We start from the raw sequence: 14,716 nt of genomic DNA on the forward strand, positions 1-14,716 counted from the left end.
TAGCAACTTAGAAGCATCCAGTTTCAAATAATACCTAGATCCTTCACTGACTGAGTGCTTCATTTGAACTTAATAAAGCAGTACACAAACAAAATTGATGAAAAACGTTTCATCACATTCGTCCATTAAAAAGTGTTCAGTCCTGCAGAGTCCACAGGCCCTGCATCTGGTCTTCATGGTAAAACCAGTTTGACATAATTCAACTTTCAAAAAAGATTCCTTCTTTCAATAATGTCACTCATACAACACAGAAAGATTCCTTCTTTCAATGATGTCACAAAAAACAGCACCAGATATCTTGACATCCTTAAACGTGCTTAAAAAATCACCGGAAAAAACAGCATGTATCCATTCCACATTCCAGTTATTTCTTTGGTGCATAGTAATTCAATATAGAATTAGTTACTGATGATTTACATTTGCTTTCCTGAGGTTTATTGTAAAACTTATGGAAAGTGGATGCTTTAGACCAACCGGCCGTCTTCAAAATGTCTTCCAAAGAAACTCCAGATACAAGCATGGCAGATGAAGCAGCTCCCCTAAAACTATGGGAACCAAAGTTCTGAATTCCAGCACAACTTAACACTGTTTTCATCCATCTGGAAATTGAGTCTTTAGATGCTGGTCCATGAGGCCGTTGAAAACACAGTATGAGCTGATCAGAAGTCCTCAATTCAACAGTCCTAGAGATATACTCCTCCAGGCATTTCACAACACATAGTTTTTCATCAGAATACTTCAAAAGCTGTAACGCTGACTGATGATAACCAGGTCTCGTACTCTTTAACTTGTCAACAATATATATGGTACAACCTTTATCATGTATCTGTACACAGCTCAATTTTAACGCATGAATGGTTTGCAGTCTCTGTGCTGAAGAAAGTAACAGCAAAGCACACAACTTAATTGTCAGATTTTTCAATGTTAGCGCAGAGTTTTCTTCTTGGTCTCTGAAGTAAGATAACAAAATAGAGACATCCCAAGTCAGCTGATAACGTGGCATTGGAGTTCTCAACTCAAACACACCTTTAAGAAAACGAACAACAGCAGGATGTGAACCAATTGTTTTTTCATTCCTAGTCTGCACAACCGATGACAATGCACTTCTGGCAGTGTTAATAGCACTATAGCTTAGGCCTAGCTTGTACAGTTCTGTCAAAAATTCCAACACTTCAGTCACAGGCGCAAGAACGGGATTATAACCCCGTCTAGAACAGAAAGTGATCCACTTGCCGAGGTAAGATGCATACTGTTGTTTTGTTGACTGTCTCCATGAGGCGAACATGATTTCAAGAGTCTCTCCTTGAACACCCTGTTTTTCCAAGGCTGTCCGGATAAGCTGCATGCCATCAGCTGAAGTTGCCTGTGGAGTGGGTGGAGCGTGTTGCTGTGGGGCAGTTGAAGTAGTCGGGTCCGCTTCGGAAGAAGAACTGGTTCTCTGGTCAGCATCCTCATCATGAGTGGATACCAAGGTGCGGTTGGCCACAGCGGTGCGATCAACAACCCATCTGCCTGATCCCTCTGCCATTTGCACAGGACTTTGTGCAACAGGCTGAAAGGAGGAAAAGCATATATTAGCCACTTTCCCCAGTTAACAGTGAAGGCATCTACAGCCCATGACTCTGGGTCAGGTCCCCATGAAATGAATGGTTTAATCTGGTAATTAAGGCGTGACGCAAACAGGTCAATTTCTGGAAAAAATAGTTGGCGAGTGATCAATTCAAAAACACCACTGTCCAGTTTCCATTCTGTCCTGTCATTAACATTTCGAGATTCTGCATCAGCCTCTTCATTATCTCTCCCAGGAATGTGACTGACAGTCAGCCATATGCTTCTTTGCTTAGCCCAGAGCCAAATGTTCTTGGCGACAGTGTTGCACTCTGCAGAATGAGAACCACCCATCTTTTTCAGGTAAGCGACAGCACAAGAATTATCAGATAGTACTTTAACATGCTTTCCAATCAGCAGACTCTGAAAACTCTTCAAAGCGTATTCTACTGCTAGTAGCTCAAGCACATTGATATGGAATTTTTGTTCCAGTTTTGACCACCTTCCGCCAGTCTTCAATGACTGACATACAGCTCCCCAGCCAACTGATGATGACGCATCAGTTTTTATCTCTAATTCAGGGTCTGTTTTCTGTAAAGGAAAAAAGCTGTTTTCCACATTATCAATCCACCAATGCAGTTCTTTTTCTGCTTCTGTCGAGATGCATGTAAAGGCTTCAAAATTTCCTTTATTTCTCTTCAGTGCTGAGGATTTATTTTCCTCCAGCTGTCTGTAAAACAGGGGACCCCATATTACTGCTGGAAAAGATGCCACAATTTGACCAATAACTTGAGCCAACTGTCTGATAGTTGTTTTCTTTTTGGTTATCAGATCTGCACACGCATTCTTTATTTTCAATGCTTTTTCAGATGACAGGGTAACTGACATATTTTCTGAGTCTAACAAGAAACCCAGATACTTCAATTTTCTGCAAGGGATCAAAACAGATTTTGTTTCATGGATGACAAAACCCAATGACTCAAACAGAGATACTGTTTTCTGAACATTTAGTTCACATTCTTCAAACGTATCACCTTGCAAAAAACAATCGTCAATGAATGACGCAGACAAAAAACCCTGTGATCTAAGGCTTGCATACACTGGCTTCAACAGTTTTGTGAAATAGCGAGGACAATTACACAGGCCATTGGCAAAGCAGGTATACTGAAAAAGTTGACCTCTCCATCTGAATTTGAGGTACTTTCTAAATTCTGATCTAATGGATACAGAATAATAAGCGTGACGCAGATCCACAGACGCCATAAAACAACCAGGTGTTATCATATCTGTTGCAGAAGTCAAACTTTCCATTTTGAAATGCTCATATGCAACCGATTCATTAAATCGCTTTAGATTCAGTATCAGTCTGAACGAACCATCTGGTTTCCTGACAAGAAAGATAGGAGAAATAACTTGGTGTTTTTCATTTACACTCTTTTCAATGACACCAAGATCAAGTAGCTTTAGAATTTCTGCATCCATGACTTTCTGCTGATTTCCTTGGACCTGATTTGAACTTGCAGAAATGTTTGACAACTGATCATAGTCAGTAATGGGTATTTCAGCACCCTGAACCATACCAAGTATGAATTCATCTGATGTAATTTTTTGCCATTCTTCAAGATATTCTGTCAATCTACCTGCTTTGAAATGTAGTGGTCTGTGTATTCCTTCACTCGGTGTACAATCATCACTTACCTTACTTTGTGGCTTTAATCTTGAGATCTTCTCAGAAAGTTGCGGCCCCTGCCTCGCTGGTAGCCTCGTGTTCTGCCTCTTTGCGGGTAGTACATAGCACTCCTGGCTCTGCCCCTCCCCCGAGGGTAGTACTGGCTGTCCCAGTTTTTTGCATGTGGAAAAAACTTTCTTCCTTTCACCGACTGGGTGAAATTTTGCCCAAGTTTAGACGTTGAGTCAATAGTCGCACACACATTTTTCAAGTCATCCCCGAAAAGCTTGTCGGTGACAGGAATTTCTGTCGATAACAGTTTTCTGTATTTTCTGTTAACTTGAGGAGCCGTGACAATCTGGGCTCTCCTGTCCACACTTATATCGCTACTGGCCTTCAACACCAATCCAATAGCGTCCATCAGGTCTTTAACCCGAGACTTGGCCACAGCATCTTTATCAGCCAGACACGTATCCGTCACACTCGCAAGTGCACATACAGCTCTCAGAAGTGTTTTCTGAATTGACTGTGCCCGTAGATCCTTGGACTTCGCAGAGTGGTCCATAATGTCCCAGATTTCAGAGTTAACACGTGGGACCATGATTTTGCAATTTTCCGGGCGCCTGTGTTTTGCGATTTTTTCTTTTAACTTTTCGTCACTCATTTTCCCTTTGAACATTGTGAGAATAACCTCACCGAGGTCTGTGTTAATTTTTGGGCCCACATCTTCTTCATTTTCATACTCTTGTGCAATGTCTTTCAAATCGAGATCATCGTTCTTACTCGTGTCGAGTGTGTTTTGATTCAGGTTTACAAGGCGATTTACCCTTTCATCCAAATCCAAGTCTTCGCTGTTCTTGAATCTTTTCTGAGTAAGCACCTGCTCTCCTTCATCATCATAGTCCGTTACTTCACCCTCTTCAGAGTCGGATTTATATCTAGCCTTTCGTGACATGTCCGTGTCGGAAGCACGTTTTGAACTTGATGGTTTTGCCCTCTTCACTTCTGACGTGTCGTCAGGTTTCTTTGCGGTTTCAAAAAACCTGGTTAATTCGGCTAAAATACGCTCGTTTTGACGTTTCATAGCATCAAAATCAGACACAGGCATTGTCACTGTTTTTGTCACTGACGTGTCGTCCAGTAATGTCATTTCTGTTTCTTGATCCACATCACTAGATGCATCATGAAGTTCATCTTCGCCATGTGGCCGTTTTTTCCCCCGATCACGAAGCCGGTCAGAGTCAGACATATTGGCCTCAAAAGTATAGGAAAACTATAACAAATACTCCAGACTTACTTGAAAGAACACACAATCAACTCTCAGCGCCAAAGAGAAACACAATAGCTTGCGATGAACTAAAACAAGTTCGGATTTACGTCGATTTTGTCAGAGCAAAAATCGACACACGTTCGACCGCCATTGAACGCGCGTGATATGACCGTCCACGCATGCGCGTATCTCGTATATGACGCAGTTTTCGGGAAACTGCGTGAAGTGGAATAAGCATGTTTAGGATCAACAACAAGCTATAAGCTTATAGTGGTGATCCTAGCAAAGCTTATTCGTGCGGTATGCCTCCCTGAAGCGGGCACTTCCGTCGGGTATGACGAGGCAGTGAACACAATCATCGAAAAATATTTTCTTAGGAACTAGTTTCGTTCAAGCCACTGGTGGCGTTTCAGGAGATTAATTTATCAAACATTTCCTAATCACTAACAAGCAATCTGGATGTTGCTTTCTGGTGTTTGTCATGAGCTGAAAATGTACATCCTTTTGAAGACCTGGGTGTTTTGAAGAGCTAGTTCGACAACGTGAAAGAATGGACGCAGACCATCATCCCCGACCGTCTGTCGACGGCCCCCAATAGAACAGCCTGGAGAAGGGTTTCTGCCTCTTCAGTCCTCACGTCCACCCGACGACTGTCCCAGTCAGGGGATTGATGATAATGATGACATTTACTGGGGTTATGAACAGAAAGTCTGAGGAAACACGGTCTAAAATAGGGGAAGTCCTTAATTGGGGGAGGGGGGAGGGGGGGGGGGAGGCGGGGTGTTTCACTGTAGCGACAAAGCTTATTCAAGCTGTATGCCTTCCTGATGCGGGCACGGTGAACAGTCGGGCGTGAAGAGGCAGTGAGCAGATTCATGTAGGTACACTAGAGAATACTACATGGCTTGCTGTGTCGTACCAGATTTACACGAGTAATGTTTTCAAATATTGAACTGCGAGCGAAAGCAGTGGTATGTAGGATAAATACAATTATCAATCGAACCCATCTCTACGTATCATCACCTGTCACGTGTACTAGTACAGTGGAACATGTCTCAAGAGACCACCCAAGGGACTGAGCAAAAGTGGTCTCTTTAGACAGGTGGTCTTTAAGCTTTATGGACAGGGTCGCCATTTGGCAAACACCCCACTTCCCATCCTGTGAAACAGGGAGCAGGTATGTACATCTACACACTCCTTGGCTTGGCTGGCACACAACAGGACAATATTAGCACTGTCAAGTTAGGTTTTCCACATCATTGTGTGAGGACATAGTCCACTCACAAAAGCGTACCGAGAAACGGACTGTACGTTCAGCTGAAGATGTAGTCAGTAGGCATCTAGGGGGCATCTAGCTTGGCCTCGCTGGCCCGGAATGGTTCCTTTGCCAAAACAAAAAGATGGAACCAGACAACTGCAAAATCGTTTACATAATAAGGTTAATAGGGTTTCGGATAATTGGAAAGGGGTGGTGAGAGATTGCTTGCTTGCATTTTTTTTTTTGGGGGGGGGGTCCTTCACAACCCAACATGTCTTCAAGGGTGACCAAGCTAGAAAGGATCGAATGCCTCATTTGCCAAAAGCAGCGGAAGCAGGCCAATGGAAATTTCTCTGACGTTTTATTTATTTCACCATAATTGCTCAAGGGTCTCCGATCAATCAATCCCCCCCTCCCCCCCCCCCCCCCCCCCCATCATTCTATTCGACATCACAATAATTGGATTTCGAAGAATGAAATGAAAACCAGAAAAGAAAATGAGTCAATAATTACGGACAGTCAATAATAAGAGACAAAGACAGTCGGGAGAGACGGAGATGGAAATAACATGGACGAAAAGGATGACAAAAAATCAGAAAGGGCCAAGTAATTGGATCCGTATCAATAAAAAAAAACATTACCAATTTGCATGCTGATTTCAAAATCGCAAAACATGTTTCTCCCATCATTCAATTCGACATCACAATAATTGGATTCCGATGCAAAGGACTGAAAACCAGGAAAGAAAACGAGTAAGTAAAACAAATATGAGACAGAAGAAAAGAATACAAACAATCCATTGCACGGGTAAAACGATGAAAGGACACGCGCACAAACCAAAACAAAACAAAAAATGAAAAAAAGGTAAACAAAAAATAACTCTTGGAACAGAAAACGTAAATGTGTGTGTATGTGCGTGTGATTACCCCAAAAGTATGATACATACCTGAATGTCGTTGCAGGAACAGGTAAGGAGAGAATGTTTGTTGGCCCTTCCTTTGAGCCTTTGTGGTCGAAATAAATACTTAAACACATACAACAACCAAAGTAAGAGGAGCAAAAAATAGCACCAGGGTGGGCGTTAAAGCACAAATAGGACAGTACCACAACCCCCCCCCTCCCCCCAAAAAAAAAGAAGAAAAAAAGAAAGAAGAGTAAACGTGCTTTGACATCTTCATCTGTGAAAGTAATTGGCTCTGTTCTAATAGGCAAATCAAAACAAGAAATTCCTCCGAGGTAGGAAAAACACCCCCGTCAAAGGGAAATAACCTTCTCAGTTGGTGGCAGTGACTGAGTGAGAATGGTTATTTCCCTTTGACCATGAAGATGTCCCTGTATAAGTCCTTGTATAATTTTAATCCACCAATAACTCCCTAACCGTGTGTTTGACTGGTCCCAATTTTTGTAAGGACCGTCTCAGGAATGTATAGAACCTGTTCCCCAAGTTTGGTGACGATCGGTCCGTTCATTCTTGAGATCTATATGCGAACACAAACACACAAACAAACACCCAAACACCCAAACAAACACATCGAGCGAAACCTATACACACCCCTATACCGGGGGTGTAATAAACATGCTTTTACAAGCTACGAGCCAATACCTGCATGTCTCACTAATTCCTCGCTCTGGTGGTCTTAGGGTCTAAACACGGCGCAGGAGCAGTGTTTTTGACCCACGCCAGCAGGACACTAGGAAGACACATCTCTCACTTGTTCGATCGGCAGCCAAATAATGTCTAGGAGTGCAGGGGGCATAATAAACAAGTCGCGTAAGGCGAAAATACAACATTTAGTCAAGCTGTCGAACTCACAGAATAAAACTGAACGCAATGCAATTTTTCAGCAAGACCGTATACTCGTAGCATCGTCAGTCCACCGCTCGTGGCAAAGGCAGTGAAATTGACAAGAAGAGCGGGGTAGTAGTTGCGCTGAGAAGGATAGCACGCTTTTCTGTACCTCTCTTCGTTTTAACTTTCTGAGCGTGTTTTTAATCCAAACATATCATATCTATATGTTTTTGGAATCAGGAACCGACAAGGAATAAGATGAAAGTGCTTTTAAGTTGATTTCGAAAATTTAATTTTGATCATAATTTTTATATTTTTAATTTTCCGAGCTTGTTTTTAATCCAAATATAACATATTTATATGTTTTTGGAATCAGAAAATGATGAAAAATAAGATGAACGTAAATTTGGATCGTTTTATACAAAAATGATTTTTTTTACAATTTTCAGATTTTTAATGACCAAAGTCATTAATCAATTTTTAAGCCACCAAGCTGAAATGCAATACCGACGTCCGGCCTTTGTCGAAGATTGCTTGGCCAAAATTTCAATCAATGTGATTGAAAAATGAGGGTGTGACAGTGCCGCCTCAACTTTTACAAAAAGCCGGATATGACGTCATCAAAGGTATTTATCGAAAAAAAGAACAAAACGTCCGGGGATATCATTCCCAGGAACTCTCATGTAAAATTTCATAAAGATCGGTCCAGTAGTTTGGTCTGAATCGCTCTACACACACACGCACAGACACACAGACACACACACACACATACACCACGACCCTCGTCTCGATTCCCCCTCTATGTTAAAACATTTAGTCAAAACTTGACTAAATGTAACAAGTCGCGTAAGGCGAAAATACAATATTTAGTCAAGTAGCTGTCGAACTCACAAAATGAAACTGAACGCAACGCAACGCAGCAAGACCGTATACTCGTAGCATCGTCACTCCACCGCCCGTGGCAAAGGCAGTGCCCGTGGAATTGACAAGTAGAGCGGGGTATTCGTTGCGCTGAGAAGGATAGCACGCTTTTCTGTACCTCTCTTCGTTTTAACTTTCTGAGCGTGTTTTTAATCCAAACATATCATATCTATATGTTTTTGGAATCAGGAACCAACAAGGAATAAGATGAAAGTGTTTTTAAATTGATTTCGAAAAAAAAAAATTGATAATAATTTTTTTATATTTAATTTTCAGAGCTTGTTTTTAATCCAAATATAACATATTTATATGTTTTTGGAATCAGCAAATAATGGAGAATAAGATAAACGTAAATTTGGATCGTTTTATAAATTATTATTTTTTTTTACAATTTTCAGATTTTTAATGACCAAAGTCATTAATTAATTTTTAAACCACCAAGCTGAAATGCAATACCGAAGTCCGTTCTTCGTCGAAGATTACTTGACCAAAATTTCAACCAATTTGGTTGAAAAATGAGGGCGTGACAGTGCCGCCTCAACTTTCACGAAAAGCCGGATATGACGTCATCAAAGACATTTATCAAAAAAATGAAAAAAACATTCGGGGATTTCATACCCAGGAACTCTCATGTCAAATTTCATAAAGATCGGTCCAGTAGTTTAGTCTGAATCGCTCTACACACACACACACACACGCACACACGCACACACGCACACACGCACATACACCACGACCCTCGTCTCGATTCCCCCCTCTATGTTAAAACATTTAGTCAAAACTTGACTAAATGTAAAAAGGCCAGAAATAACAGGAACATGTGGTCAGCATCAGGGGATCTCTGGTAACTTGGCAACACATAATTATGATTATTCTTATCTGTCCCTCCCCTCAGAGAGAGAGAGAGAGAGAGAGAGAGAGAGAGAGAGAGAGAGAGAGAGAGAGAGAGAGAGAGAGAGAGAGAGAGAGAGAGAGAGAGAGAGAGAGAGAGAGAGAGAGAGAGAATAGATATACACATTCACACACACAACACACACACACACACGCACGTATTCACGCACGCACGCACGCGCGCGCACACACACACAAACAAGCACACACACACACACACATGCGCACACACTCTGCTTTCTACGTGGAATTGGGGGGGGGGGGGGTAAATTGCAACGTGTGATTAATCAGAGTATATTATGGCACTGCTTTCTGACCCTCGCTTCTCTTTAGGTCACTCACACACACAGACACATGCAGGCACGTAGGCACGCAGGCAAACACACACACACAGACACACACACACACACACACACACACACACACACACACACACACACTTGGCAATATCCTGTATAGATCTGATGAAGACAATACTTGTAGAAGTGTGTTGGCGTACGCAAGCATGCGGTGCGGAAGACCCACTTTCAGAACTGTTAGCTATCCTTTTGGCAGAAAATGGCGAATTTCCTCACGTTAAGAGAAAGTTGACGCCCTGGAATACTTTACAGTTTCCTAAAATTGCCAAATCGTTTGTGGCCATTCCGGCAACTTGGCCGAAGAAAACAACTCCTTACAGCTAACTTGGCATTCGCCAATCTAACAGGAAAATAACGACGTGTTGCATATACTCATAAAACAGATATGTCCAGTATCTAGGCACTGAAACAAACACATCCTGTCCAGGGCAGAATTTAGTGCATGAGAGGGAGAGGCTTCCGAAATGAAGCAGAGAGGGCTAAAGGGCTGACCAGGCGGGTGTCTGGAGGGCCTGGCCTCCATCACGCTGTTGACAGTTAACATTCGAAAAGAGAATTGTGGGTATCTCCTTGAGAAAAAAGGTTCATCCGCTGTACCTATCCCAAACCTGCCCCTGGCCATCAGTGGTCACCCCACGCTTGCTGACCGCATCTCAACCTTGCACAGCAGCATTTGCTGGGAAGGAGGAGTGGGCTTCCGTAACCTAAGACCTCCAACCCCCCCCCCCCTCAAATTTAGCCGTACTTTTCCTGTGGGACATGATTATCTCCCGAGATGTCCACTATCAGGCACTGAAACAGACGCATTAGATCTATATCATCCCTGCGAGACGACATTTAATACCACCCCGGGGGTGCGTTGCCTAGAGTTAACGATCTGTTCGCGAAGAGGGAAAAATGAGTTTTCATGTTGTAGGCAACGCTATGTTCGCGGCGAACTGTTCTACCCTTTCTACCAAGTCAAGTCAAGTCAAGTTTTATTCCGATAAAACCCCGTGAGGGTACATGGAAAATTAAAAAACACAATAAAAACACATTTCATTCAACACCAAATAAAAGGAACTAAAACAAAAAGAAATCAGGCTATGTACAGAAAAGGGAGTTGAGGGGTGAGGGAGAGCAAAAACAATACAAGAAACAATTCAACAATAATAATAATAAATAATGATAATAATAATAATAATAATAATAATAATAATAATAATAATAATAATAATAATAATAATAATAATAATAAAACACACAAAGTAATTACATACATTTCTTTACTATGGGAAATGGGGGGAAGGGGGAGGGGGGGGGTGATGGGTGAGTTAACATAAGGACAAAAATACTATTACAAACAACACAAAACAGATAACGGAGTATAAAGCTAAAAGAGAATTAAATTTTACTCGCTTCTCAAACAGTCCATGACAAGTGTCATGAACTTTGCGAGTTTTAGCAATAAACTCTTTTTTGTAGTGGAAAAAAGCTCTCTGAATTTAACTGAAATGGGGCGGGCGTACTTTCAACTAAATGGACCCGTCTCTTCGCTGACGGCCGAGTCCATGCATGCATATTGGGGGCGATCATGCGAACAGTCCCTTTGTACTTGGAACAGCATTGGCCCTCAGGATATCTGTGTGAGTGTGTGTGTATGAGTTTTGTACCCCACGTGGAGAAGCAGGGGCTTTCCTTTTTTGGTGTGTGGTCAAATTTGACAGTTGGATTTCTTGTTGATTCCGTGAAAATGTGTTGTGGTCTTCATGTCAGTCAATAAAGGTTGATTAAAGGTGAAGGTTTAGGAGTAAATAGCCCGTGTGCGCTCTCTCTCCTTCTCTCTCTCTTTCTCTCTCTCACTCTCTCAGTCTCTCTCTCTCTCTCTCTCTCTCTCTCTCTCTCTCTCTCTCTCTCTCTCTCTCCATGTCTATGTGTCACTCTTTCTCTCTCAGTCCGTCTGTCTGTCTGTCTGTCTCTCCCTCCCTTTCTCTCTCACTTTCTCGCTCTCTCAGTCTGTCTCTCTCCCTCTCCTTCTCTCCCGCCCCCCTCCCCCCTCTTTCTCTCGTTCTCGCCCCCTCTCGCTCTCGCCGTCCGCACACACGCGCGCGTAAACAAACACACACACACACACACACACACACACACATACACACACACACACACACACACACACACGCACACACACACACACACATACACACACAGCCACTCGCATACACACACGCAAACAAGCAAATACATTATCACTTGTTTAAACTTTAATCATTCTGATATCCTCGCTCCACGGCTATCGCCAGTTATCTCTCTGACCGGACGCGAAAGTCCTACGCGAATCTATCAAAACAAGAATACAGAGTTATCTCCCATATGTTGTTCGCGAGCAGTGTTCGCGAGACGAAAATGATTGCAGATTGGCCGACTTCGACAGTGATCTCCGTTCTGTTCTTCACAGTTATGATAAAGACATCGTTCTAAGGTCAAAACAAGTCGAAATTTTGGGACTGCTGCCGGAAGGAGACCGTAATATATGGTTGCATCATTGTCAAAAAAATCGTCTGCTCCAGCGAGCGCCGAAACCAAACGGTTGATTATCACGTGACACTTATGCCATATTTAGAGTTGTTTGCACAGTAAATACAGCCGCGAAAAATAGCTCGCTTGAAACTGTCTTACATATCAATTCCTTTGTAATTTAAAAATTACACAACACCATGAAAAATCATTATCGACGATCGCGAATCTGCTTACATCCATAACACATTACGAAAAGATCTAAATATTTTTTTTATGTAAAAAAGAATCGATTTCCTCGCCAGACAAGGAAAACCAAGGCATCCTGTCAGGGACAGAATGAGCCGAACTCATTTTGACCTGAGGTCAGGATGTTGTTTAATGACACAGTAATTATTCATGGGGGTAAGCTCAAGGCTAAACCATTGCCAACGTTGCTTTTCTTATACAGTGTTTCTGCTGAAGTTGGGTTTATGTTGTTGTTGTTGTTGTTGTTGTTGTTGTTGTTGTTGTTGTTGTTGTTGTTGTCGTTGTTGCTGTTGTTGTTTTGGATTGATAGTAACAGGTGCGTTTACTGCAGTATGCCTTCAACAAAACTGGATCGGTGGGGCAATTTTTATGCTCGTTGTTCATGCAACTTTTTTTTTCTTTTCTCAGAAGTGACATAATGATGATGTTGCTACGTTAAAGGATGGACATTTTTTTCGATCGCCCATGTCAAATTATGTGCAGATCTCCTAATGCCTTATCCCCCTCCGTGTGTACACGCCAGCACAAGACCAATTAATCCGTACGGAAAAGATCCTGTAATCCATGTCAGAGTTTGGTGGTTTATAGGAACACAAAAACATGAAAAATGCGTCCCCAGAAAACGGCGCATGGCTGCTCGAATGGCGGGGTAAAAACGGCCAAACACGTTAAATACGTGAGACTTTCAGTCCATGAACGAAGAAGAAGTGTAGATTAAGAGCATCCTCCACTGAGACTCATATCAACAATTCAAAGCCTGGCTATTTGCATTTTGGACACAAGATTAATTCATCCAGAAGAAGGCTTTGGCTCAGATCGATGAAGGGACGTAACCCAATACATGTAGTCATATTACAGCAGGGAATTTGCGGCGGCCAAACTTAACTCAGTTGGGCTCGATTTTATGGACGGAGAGGCTTTAAAAGAATAAGAAAAACAAAGTTTGGACTATAAGTAAGAGCGAACTGGTCGTAATAACGCAGAATTGATTGTTTTGGTGTTGTTCGCAGCATAATAAATAATGTAATACATTCACGTGTGGTTTTCAGTACAATAAATAATGGAACAAACAACACCCCCTACTCAGAAGAAAGCCTATTTGCCCCGTCCCTTGAAAGAAGCACACTTATCATGCCAAAGGAAGAATGCTTGAGACACACGCTCCTCTCAACACCTGTGTAAATATTCTACAGGTCAATCTCTGCAGCTTTGCGCTTGTTCTCCTGGATTCATATACGCAGTTGTATCTAAATATAGCACATGACATTTTGATGGAACGCTGAATATGGTGAACAGTCCGAAGATGCGTGAATGTGTGTGGGTAAGAGCGTACGTAAACCGATATGAAGAACTCCATATGATTGGTAGGCACGGTCGGAAACATGACCAGCACAGCAGTATATAAGTAACCCAAATGTGCCCTGCCAAAGTGCCCACAGCGAAGGAGGCAGACAAAAGAGTTGCGTCTTGAACTTTATAGCTGCAGCATACAAGAAGGGCAATGGAGATTAATCCCTTCAAAAGCAAAAAGTCAACGGAAATACAAGTCAATGACACAGCAACACCATTAGCTTTTGGTAATACTTGAACGAACAATGCAGTTATTCCTTCAACGTAGATAAGACAAGAGAAGACAAACTGATTCCCTCCACAGGAAGGGCACCAGAGACTGATCTCATTGAAAGCGAAGGTCAACGGAAATACAAAACCAGTCAATGACACGGTAACACTGGAACCTGTATATGATAACCATCCAAGAGATCAACAAAAAGCGGTCGTTATAGACTGGTGGTCGCTCTGGAAAGTCGAATTATACAGACGAAAACCTTGTCTGGGGTCCTTGGGATGGTCGCTTTCGAGAGGTGGTCGCTAGGGCAAGTTCGACTGTACTTTTTATATTTAGTCAAGTTTTGACTAAATATTTTAACATCGAGGGGGAATCGAAACGAGGGTCGTGGTGTATGTGCGTATGTGTGTGCGTGCGTGCGTGCGTGTGTGTGTGTGTGTGTGTAGAGCGATTCAGACTAAACTACTGGACCGATCTTTATGAAATTTGACATGAGAGTTCCTGGGTATGAAATCCCCGAACGTTTTTTTCATTTTTTTGATAAATGTCTCTGATGACGTCATATCCGGCTTTTCGTGAAAGTTGAGGCGGCACTGTCACGCCCTCATTTTTCAACCAAATTGGTTGAAATTTTGGTCAAGTAATCTTCGACGAAGCCCGAGGTTCGGTATTGCATTTCAGCTTGGTGGCTTAAAAATGAAT

The 14,716-nt window shown here is 42.2% G+C and overlaps 1 protein-coding gene across 1 annotated transcript in view; it reads right to left on the reverse strand.

Annotated features, from left to right (window-relative positions):
- The window catches only part of LOC138968371 (uncharacterized), a 5,270-nt gene extending 557 nt beyond the window's left edge, over positions 1 to 4,713 (reverse strand). The window contains exons 1-2 of the mRNA XM_070340949.1: positions 3,247 to 4,713; positions 1 to 1,552 (exon numbers count right to left, since the gene is read on the reverse strand). The exon at positions 1 to 1,552 is cut by the window's left edge and continues 557 nt beyond it. Of these exons, the coding sequence (XP_070197050.1) occupies positions 3,261 to 4,466 (1,206 nt within the window). The 5' untranslated portion in view covers positions 4,467 to 4,713 and the 3' untranslated portion in view covers positions 1 to 1,552; positions 3,247 to 3,260. The remainder of the gene's footprint in view (positions 1,553 to 3,246) is intronic.
- Between the last annotated feature and the right edge of the window lie 10,003 nt (positions 4,714 to 14,716).

This window comes from Littorina saxatilis, linkage group LG6 (genome assembly GCF_037325665.1).
Source record: "Littorina saxatilis isolate snail1 linkage group LG6, US_GU_Lsax_2.0, whole genome shotgun sequence".
NCBI lineage: Eukaryota > Metazoa > Mollusca > Gastropoda > Littorinimorpha > Littorinidae > Littorina > Littorina saxatilis.